The following is a 10,484-nucleotide window of genomic DNA, read 5'->3' as shown; positions in this document are numbered from 1 at the left end:
ATATTAATATTATACGTCGTTTTATGTATTTCGATGTCGTTCAAGGAAAAAGGGGGGTATTTCCGTAAATAAACGAAAAGAATTCGGGAGAGATCGAGGTCCCATGAATGGAGAGTGGGGATCACAGCCAATGAAAAAACAAAATCGATTAACGTTAAAGAAATACGAAGGCCTAGGACTTTGGGCCGAAAATGATTGGGCATAGGAAACGGTTGTAATCCAAGCGCGTGGAGGAGCGCGTGTGGAAAAAGAAAGTGGAGGTACAGTGAAGGGCGGCTGACAACAGAGAAAGACCGAATGAAGCCAAAAGTGTTATAAGGCCTTGTTTGGCTGTGTGGCAGTGGGGCCATCATAAAATGAAAAAAAATAAGAGAAAGAAAGACATTATATCGGAAAGAACAAGCAAAGTTGGTACTATAGTAGTGGTAAATACTACATATAGTAGTAGAGTAGTGGAGAGAGAAAGTAGATTGAGAGAGAGAGATGGTGGTGGGTAGTGGGTGTTTTTATTGGAGAGAAGAATTGAATTAACGAGTGTTTTTGTATTTATTAGTTACAGCAAACCCAAGAAGAAGAGGAGGAAGAAGTAGAAAGAGAGTAAACTAGTGAGAGAGATTGAGAGAGAGAAAGGAGGAGGAAGAGGAGGAAACATGTCCAAGTTCATCCCAACACCTCTGTAGCTTGCTTCTTCATAGCGTATCAGATTCCAAAGGTGTCTCTCTCTTTTCTATTTTTTTGGGATTATTTTTCTAATCCCGTACACTTCCCACTAGTTTCCACCTTTCCCATTCATTGGGTATTTTATTTTTCTTAAAAAAAATTAAGAAAATACTTTTTCTGCTTCTGGATTTTTCGTGGGGTTCATTTATTGGTGTAGAATCTAAGTGGGTTTTGCTCTATTTGCTGTTTTGAGAGTCCTTATACACGGTTTTGAGATCATATGGTAATGTTGTTGAAGAAGGGAAAGTGGTCCTGGTAAAGTCTTTTATGGCTGATGTTTGTTTTCTGGCTTTATCCCTGATTTGGATCTTCTGCTTTTCTGGTTCTTGGTTTTGCGTTTGGAGGGGTTTTTTTTTTGAACTTTTACTGCATTTGGTTGAACATTTATTTTCCATAACGTTTTGTTTGGGATCAACTAGGGTTATATATATATGACGAGTCAGATAAAGGTCGGGTCTTTATTAGTACTTAAATTAATATGTCAATATGGTTTGGTTTGTGAACTTTATTTAGTTGTGAGTCAATTCATGCCTAAAATCTTAAGCGATCTGCAAACTTTATTCTTTTCTTTTGTTGTTAGTAACTGCATGTAGACATAGTAAATTTATCAACCAAGTGTTAAGAACCAATAACGATTTATTGTACTTAATATATATGTGAAGATTGAATATGAAAAGTTTTGGAAGGAGAGAGAGTAAGAATGTTTGATTTCTTTTGTGGCTGTTTAATTATATATCGATTCCTCTAGTTATGAATGTGGGACTCACACAATACTCTTTTTTCTAAATTTGTAAGTAAAGACATCAACCACTGAATATTGCGAAACACTCCTTTTATACCATTTTCGTTCATAATAAGTAAAATGTCATTGATTTGCTTCTTTTGATTTTGAGATGTGTGTAGCCTTTTATGATTATAAATGAAATAAATTTCAATTGGACGACCATTGTATACATTTGTACTATCTTGATTGGCATACAACTATGAATTTACATTTTCATTTTTAGACATAAATAGCTCCTTTTATTATGTCTTCCACTCCAGCTATCTATCTCTCTCTTATATATGTGTATTTAAAAATAGATTACTATTGCTTGCTGCTGAAAATTTCCCAACACCAATTTTTTACCATTAACTTCCCTCAACTTTCAGAAAATTTCAGACTAAGTGTACTCTACTACTGAAGCGTTGGTCAATATCAAGAAAAGTTGTGATTTGTGAGGGATCAACTCAAAATTTCCATGATTTCATCAGAATCTGGTACTTATATATTTATATGTTTATATTGGTTGTTATCTTGTAATTCATTTATATTTTCAGTACTTTATTGTGCACAAGTCATTTTATGCCTCGTTTGAGTTATCTACTTTTTTGTCTAGAATGTCTTGGTATAAATTGTGATCATTTTTCTATCCCATGTGCATTTTTGTTGGCCATATCTCTTTCATTATATATAATTATATGCAAGTGTATATTATATATGTGTATATATATCTCACCTAGTTAATAGTTACCGACATAAGTGTGTTGCTATTCTAAAATATGTTTGTCAGAATGAAAGTTGGCTTATTCTAGAATGACAATTAGCATACAATCTCTTGGTGTAATAACATTTTCTTTTTTGGAGACCTTCGACCTTGCTACTCTTTTCAAAATTTTAAACAGCATTACTATTTTTTTAGCCTAATTTATTATTTTACATGAATATACAAGAAAGAAAAAAAAAAAAGAAAAATCCAACATATGACTCCCTTGTATTTTCCCTCGAGTATAACTTCATGGCGATGCTTCTTGATATTGATCAATGTCAATCCAACATCTTATGTATGTATGCATGAGAAAGCTGAAGAGATACATGAACAATATATCAAATAAAACAACATTTTGCCGCATGAAGTCTTTCAGGAAAGTTGTAATGCATTAATGATGATGTATATCTATATTTGAAAGGTTACTGAGAGTTAACTTTTCTAGTTTGTGTTCCAAGTCTAGCACATTTCCTAAAACTTAATGAGTCTTTGTTGTTTTCAATACTCCAGGAGAGGATGCAATGTCCTCCGAGGGTGCTGAGGATCAGATGAAACCGGCCTTCTTCTTGAGCAAACCGGATTTCATGCTCCATCATTCACAACTTGGTGGCAGCCATTCATTGGTAGTTTGGTTGAGTTGTTGGCTTGGCTTGACCAACCCCGGAACTTCGTTTATCTCTTAAAATGTTAACTTGGGTTTCCTGTCTTGCAGGCTAGCGTTCAATACCCCTATGCTGATCCATACTATGGTGGTTTTTTGACTTCATATGGCCCACAGGCTCTTGTAAGTTTTTTTCGTCTAATTTGCTTTTTCCTTGTTAGAGATGAGATTATATTATATGCATTGTTTGCAACATAATGATCAAACCTCTTATTATATCTTTAAAGAGGATTAGAGGTTATGGTCATTAAATTAGTACATTATAGTAATGGCTTGAAAGCCTTGCCTTCTTTTAGTTTGAGAACACAGGCATTAAGCAACCCACCTTTTGTTTTTGATTGTGTTCTATTTTCTTCTGTTACAAGTAAAGTATATATAGATGCGTATATAATTTATGTGATCAACTTACTTTGATATGAATGTGGCCTCAGATGGTGGGGTTGCAATCCACACGAGTTCCACTGCCTTTGGATCTTACAGACAATGGGCCCATCTATGTCAATGCAAAGCAGTATCACGGAATTCTCAGGAGGCGGCAGTCTCGGGCAAAACAAGAAGCTCAGAACAAACTCATAAGAAACCGCAAGGTGATGCATGGTTTTGTATTGGAATTTCTTTTGATGCATTTACATTGTCACTCTAGACATGTTTTGTACGTAGAATTTCATCTTTGTCGAAATACCAGCGTGTTTTCTCGTTTTATGTAATCTATTTGATGCATTTACTATCTAATCTAAAAATGGAATAAAATTGGAAAGGAATACATATTTGCCAAGCTAAAAATAGGAAAATAATTGTAAAGTGAAAGGTTTTGGAGAGGTAATGGGAAGTGTAGACTGAGTGAGACTGACCTGAAATGATAGAAAAGGGAAACCAGTTCTTTATTTCCAATCATTTTAATATTTTAAGCATTAGAATAATGACCTACTTAGAGCTTGAATTTAGTATACAATTGGTTAAAGGTTCAAAGTCATTCTTGACTATTCTTGAGAGCATGTGAGTTTTTTCATTTTTGGTAGAATTGGTAGTAAATACTTTATTGGATGGATTTTTGGAAGAGTGATTGTTAATTAAAGATAATAGATTTTTAAAGGAAAAAGATTGGGTTTCAAATCCTTAAGAGGGCATAAATATCCCATCATACAAGAAGTAAAAGTAGTCTCATGTTATTTATTTCTTCCTTGGCTATTAATATACTTATGCCTTCCTATTATATCTTCCTAGTTTCTTCTATCTCTACACACAGCCTTAAGTGTTTATTATAGTGGAAAGGAGAAATGATTTTTTTTTTTGTACTAAACAAGCATAGTAAACATGACATAATCATTAATTCTAACCATTTTACTTAATCACCTTTTTGCAGCCATATCTCCATGAGTCTCGGCATCTGCATGCCTTGAATAGGGTAAGGGGATCTGGTGGACGCTTTCTCAGCAAAAAACAGCTCCAACACCAGTCTTCTGATTCTAACTCCTCGTCCTCCTCCTCCTCGAAGCTGCTGCATCAGAAGAATGACAGAATGAACTCTGGGTATGCTGAGTATGTCACCTCAGTTACCACCTGCTCGGACACCATGAGTGTTTCCGACAGCAGTGGGCTACGGTTCTCTGGAGCAACGTCACACATGGGCGGGGCCATGCAATGCAGTGAGAGGCTGTTGCATGGGGGAACCCAGCACTGTGCTTCAGTTGTTCGGTGAAACACAAGACCATGCATCGTCCATGGTCGGGCAAATCATCCTTGGCTTTTGTTACTGTTTACGTTCTATATTTGCTGTTCTACTTTGGTTCAAGCAAAAGAAGAAAAAAAATGCTGTTTGCTGAACTTTGTTCTGGAAACTGGACCAGAGCTACTACTGCCTACTGTATCCTATGTTGTTTATAATCATGTCATAAAAAAAAGTGCTTGTTGTACTGCTCGAATTCCTCAATTTGTGACTACTTTCTGTGTGTTGTTATCTTACTACGAATATCAATGTTTTAGTATGCACTTTGGTTGGTTGGTTGGTTGTTGAGGTCGCTTGTGAACATTTTATAATATGTAATTTTTTATTTTCTTCGTTTTAAGAATCAGAATTTATAATTGGTTTTATTTCTTGTGTTTTCTTGAATGGAAAATAAAGGGAACTAAGGTGGTGTTTGGTTGAAGGTAATGAAATGAAGTGGAATGGAAAAAAAATAATTTTTATTCCATTCCTTTGTTTGGTTGCATATTAGGTGGTGTTTGGTTTGGTGGAATGTAATAGTAATGGTAATAGTAATAGTAATGTAATAAGAATAGAATTGATTAAGATGTTTGGTTTGTTATTGGAATGAATATTGGAATAAATGATAAATTGAAAAAATTATCCCATATTTTAATTTTTTTATATTTATATAAAAAAGGGTATTAGAGTTTTTTTTTTTTTTTTTTTTTGAAAATAATTTTATTAAGGAATAGCATCAGCCATTACAATGTTCTTCAAAAAGATAGGAGCATTTCGCTCATTAAACAAACAACCTGACAAAGAACAAGACGCCCGAGCAAGAGAATGAGCAGCTTTGTTAGCAGATCGATACACAAAAGAAATGAAAACATTCTTTAAAGTAGATAAAATCAAACGACAATCCTCCACCAACAAACCAAAGTATGAAGGCATATGAACTGAACTAGTGAGTGCTTGAACAACCATTAACGAATCCGTCTCGATGAACACATCCTCCCACCCTTTTCTTTAATCCAGCTTAATGCTTCCTTCATACCAACAATTTCGGCAATTTCAGGCAACACCACTCCAAATTTTGAATCCGAAATTGCTTCCAAGAGCTGACTCGCATGATCACGCGCCACACAACCAAAACTAAACATTCGTTGAGCTTCAAAGATAGCACCGTCAACATTTACCTTGATCTTTCCACCCATTGGTTTGCGCCAAATGTTGCTATTAGAAAGTACACCAGTAGCAAAAGAAGTTGCTGTGTTCTTGTTTGCAACGCGCCATTGATCAAGGGGCCTTTCTTGCCGACTGAACTACTCTCAACGCAGTATAGTTTTTGTTCTGCCAGAAGACTTCATTCCGAGTCTTCCAAATGCTCCATGAAATCATTGCGGCACCGACAACCACCTCAGTTTGCTTGCTGTCTATAAGGCTGAAAAACCAGCTGCTGAACTCGTCCACACCAGTAGCAACTACAGCGGCCGAGAGGTGCCAGCAAGCTTGGGCAAACCGACATCCAACAAGCACGTGAAAAATCGTCTCATAGTAGACGTTGCATAGAGGACATATAAGATCGACATTCACATGCTTAGTGCTAAGTTGAACTTTCGTGGGGAGAGAACAAGCCCTCCACAAAAAGTGAAGAACCTTCGAAGGAACATCAATCTTACAAAGCCTTTTCCAATAGCTCTCATCATCAAAATGAAGCCAACTACCACTTGAAGCTTGAAGATAATTATAAGCACTTTTGGCGGTATAGAAACTCGAATTTTCCATCATCCAATGCCATGAATTCACGGTTGTTGAGTCACTCAGTTGAATACTCAAAATCAGTTGGGCATCACGTTCTTCAAACATATCTTCTATGATCTCTACATCCCACCCTTTTTCTTCCATCAACATCAGATTGGATACCAATTTATCTTCAAGACCTTGGTTAACAGTAAGGACAAAAGGCATACTATCATGAGGCAGCCATGGATCATTTAATACACTCATAGAAGAGCCATCTCCAATAGATCTTCTAGCACCCCGTCGAACAAGGGATTGAGCTTCCCAAATACTGCGCCAAATAAAGCTAGGATTTTGTCCTAGTTCTGCATTGATGTAAGAACCCCTCGGGTAATATTGAGCCTTGTAAATCTTTCCAACAAGTCAAGTGAATCTTCCTTAGTGAGTAATCTCCACCCTTGTTTGCCAAAAAAAAAAAAAGATTGTAGTTTCTAAGGTCTCTAAACCCCAAGCCCCCAACATGTTTGTGTTGACATAACTTCTTCCAATTAACAACTAATCCCTTTATGAGAAGAACTAGGGAATAGATCCGCGCTTCGCGCGGTTTTAATAATTTTTTAAAATTTTATATTAAAAAATTAATTTTTAGTTACGAATAAAATTTCAAGTCTAATACTATTTTATATTTTTTTTATGAATAATATAAAATTATATAATATATTTATTTAAAAAAAAAAATATTTGTGATTAGCACAAATCTTAATCATAATACAATAAAAATAAAAGTACATTTGGGATAAAGCTATTTATCATAAAAGAAAGCTATTATAAATATATATATTTTTTAAATGAATCAAATATTATAATGGTATAATTTTTTTTGTAATTAAAAAAAAATTATCATTTTTTAATTATTCATTTATAACAAAACTTAATTTTTTGTTCATATATATATTTAAATTAAATATTTTTATAATTTTATTTATTTATATAAAAATATTAATTTAAGTATTAATAATTTAAACGTTATAAATTTTTAACGTTTTTATTGAATGAAAGGTAGATATTTTAAAATATTATTTATTATTTTTTTGTTGCAACAATTCATTAAATTAATGAATCATGATTTGTTATCTTTTTTATTACTATTATTATTTATAATATTAATTGTTTGTATTAATTTTTTAAATTAGACTATTATTATTATTTTAATTGATGAATATTTTTGTCTCTTCTCTTTCCTAGTGCCATATTTTTTAAACTCAATTAAGATGTATATACATAAACTAATTAAAATGTATATTCAAAGTAATTATGAAATGAAAAAATTACAAATATTATAAGTAAATGGAAAAATATTAATTTTTTGGATATTTATATAAAGTTGATCAATTGAATACATATTTATATATAAATATATAAAATTAATTGTATAAGGTATTCAATTGTCCCTACAAAGAGAAACAATATTAATTATTTTTGGACAAATCAGTGTGAATGAAGAAATATTTTACTTGAAGTATTTTTTTAACGAAATATAATATATATTGTGTTTACTTGTAGTTAATAAGTATAAGACACACATAGTTTGTAAACAATGTAAGACTCTTACAAAATATATATTACTTAGAAGACATATAATAAAATAGATAAATAATAAAAAAATATTCATATATATTGAGAAAAAAAATTATGTTTGGTTTCATTTAAAATAATTTAATTTGAATATTTTTTTAGGCTAATAAAAATATAGAATTATATATATAAAATCTTAAAACAAAATTAACTCATAATAAATTGTATATTATTATATATTACATCAAATATAAAAAACTTATAAAATAAATATTTATTAAAAAACTATTTTTAAAAATATAAAAAATAAAATGTATATTAGATGAAAAATAAAAAATTATAGGACCTTAAAAATAAAATAATAAAAACTCATAGGGTAAGAATTAATCAATCACCCATAAATAAAAATACTTTTAGATGAATTAATATGACATGAAAAGAATAATATTTATAAGATACATGGATGATGCCTACATACTTTATAAACAATGTGGGACATTTAGTTCCATGTATTTTGTAGTTCTTTTCTAAACAAAATAGAAAAAATTCACAAAATTTTAAAAATAGAATAAAAAAAATCTAAGATGCCACCTAAACTTATTTTGTGCTTTCCTTTATATTATATATAGATAGATAGATTAGATTGAGTCTTCCACCAAAATTTAGCCATTAAACCTTCTAGACTAGAGCATATTTCTTTGGTTAAGAGAAACACACTCATAGCATAGCTTGAAAGAGCCTGAGCCACAGACTTGATCAACACCTCTTTCCCCGCTTTAGAGAGGAACTTGTTTTCCCAACTGAAAATCTTCTTCTGTAATTATGATTACAATGTAATCCCATTACATCATTTTTAAAAGCAAAGCAAACATTGTAATGGTAAATTGATTTCATTACGATTCCCATTACAACAAACTAAATATGTCATTAAAGTATAAGAATGTATTTTCAATAGAATAACTTTTTCACCATTTTGGTCGAATGACTATTCCATCTTGAACTAGAAGGAAAGACCATTTTAATAGATGATGGGAAAAAATTTAAGATTTTTTTTATCAATTTTTTTTTATGCATTTTAAATTTTATTTCATTCCTATTCCTATTCACATTCATATTTCTATATTTTCATTCCTCCCAACCAAACACCACTTAAGAATTTCGGTTATGGATATGGTCGTATCGTATGCGGTATGAATTGATTATGAACTTTTCATCCTACTCTACCAAACAACTACTTGCTAAATAATTTCTAATTACTCGTACATAGGACCACTTTATTTAACTCCTCTCCTTTATTAAAGCCTTGCTCTCTATTCATATATGTAGTTTTATATTTATATTCTCATTTTAGGAATCGTATTTACAAGTTTACAATTTTTGAGAAAACCATTTAAGAATTGTCTGAGTTCATAACTTAAAAATCGTTTTTAGTTTTTAAAAATAAAAAATAATTTTTAAAAACTAATAGGGGTCGTTTAGCTAAATTTTTTAAAAATTGAATTTTAAAAAATTAGAAAATAGAAAACATCAAATTTAGTTTTCAAATTTCAATTTTTTTTTCTAACATATTATATTTTACATTTTTTCTCACATACCTAGACCCTAGACTCGAACCATGGAACCCGGACCTTAGATCCTGAACCCTAGATCTTGGACTCGAATCCCTTGAACCTGGACTTGGACCTTGAACCCTAGACATGGACCCCGGACCCAGACCTAGACCCAGACCCAGACCTGGACCCTGGACATCAGACATCGACCATGCACCCCAACTAGAATCGGACTAGGACACGGACCCCGAACCCTGACCCCGAAACTGGACTCGGACCCTGGCCCAGGTTCGGGTCTAGGTTTGGGTTTGGGGTCTGGGGTTTGGATACGGATTCGATTTTGGGTCGGGTCCAGATCTGTGTTCGGGTTTGGGTAAAGAGTTCGGTTCGGGGTTAGATGGGTTTATATCATGGTATGGTGTAAAATATTAATTTTTTTTAGTAAATAAAAATCAAAAAATAGTTTTAAAACACTTGTCAAACACCATTAAATTTTTAAAATACTAAAAAATTATTTTATGTTCTCAATTTTAAAAACATAATTGTTATACTTAAAATGTTTTAATTATCTAAAAATTACCACGAAACATAAGATTTCATTTTTGGTGTGAAATTTATCATGTACCCCTTTCATCTTTTTATTGGAAGCTCAAAAGGAAGCATGAGAGTATGCTATGTGTTACGTGCGTGCTATGATGGCACGTTACAAGCTAAGTGATGCCCACAAGTTGGCCAAGTGATGGTCAAGTGGTGGCGCATGTTGTGGTGTATGCTGCTGGCATGTTGATGCTTAGTTTGTATGCAGTGACATTTTCGTAAATATCTTCAATATTGCCCGGATCGGGACGGGACTTGGTATTCGCCATTTATTTGGGTCTACAAATAGAATGGTGCAATCGGTTTGGCAAAACTATGTGATTTGGTTTACAGTTTGGCTGTATGTCTACAGAGCCAAAATTATGTATGTTTCTGGTAGAAGGCTAAAAGCTCAGAATGCTCTTTAAGGGGGTACCCTGGTGTCA

The 10,484-nt window shown here is 32.6% G+C and overlaps 2 protein-coding genes across 3 annotated transcripts; one reads left to right on the top strand and one right to left on the bottom strand.

The window, feature by feature from the left end:
* Nucleotides 1–399: 399 nt before the first annotated feature.
* On the top strand, nt 400–5,001 carry LOC133031694 (nuclear transcription factor Y subunit A-7-like). Of its 2 annotated transcripts, none has more exons than XM_061105242.1 (6): nt 400–712; nt 1,883–1,980; nt 2,760–2,872; nt 2,962–3,033; nt 3,342–3,497; nt 4,274–5,001. In XM_061105242.1, exons 2-6 carry the CDS (start codon nt 1,962–1,964, stop codon nt 4,607–4,609), a joined length of 696 nt encoding a protein of 231 aa, XP_060961225.1. In that variant the 5' UTR covers nt 400–712; nt 1,883–1,961; the 3' UTR covers nt 4,610–5,001. The 2 variants fall into 2 exon arrangements, with proteins under 2 accessions (XP_060961225.1, XP_060961219.1); XM_061105236.1 differs by lacking the exon at nt 400–712 and adding an exon at nt 778–975 and having other exon boundaries at nt 1,873–1,980.
* A 579-nt stretch (nt 5,002–5,580) lies between these two features.
* LOC133030488 (uncharacterized) lies at nt 5,581–6,565 on the bottom strand. The gene is made up of 2 exons (XM_061103269.1): nt 6,014–6,565; nt 5,581–5,919 (listed from the first exon to the last, which is right to left on the bottom strand). The coding sequence occupies exons 1-2, from the start codon at nt 6,563–6,565 to the stop codon at nt 5,581–5,583; spliced, it is 891 nt and encodes a 296-aa protein (XP_060959252.1).
* Between the last annotated feature and the right edge of the window lie 3,919 nt (nt 6,566–10,484).

Source organism: Cannabis sativa, chromosome 1 (assembly GCF_029168945.1).
Source record: "Cannabis sativa cultivar Pink pepper isolate KNU-18-1 chromosome 1, ASM2916894v1, whole genome shotgun sequence".
Classification (NCBI taxonomy): Eukaryota; Viridiplantae; Streptophyta; class Magnoliopsida; order Rosales; family Cannabaceae; genus Cannabis; species Cannabis sativa.
This window is presented reverse-complemented; position numbering and strand designations above follow the sequence as displayed.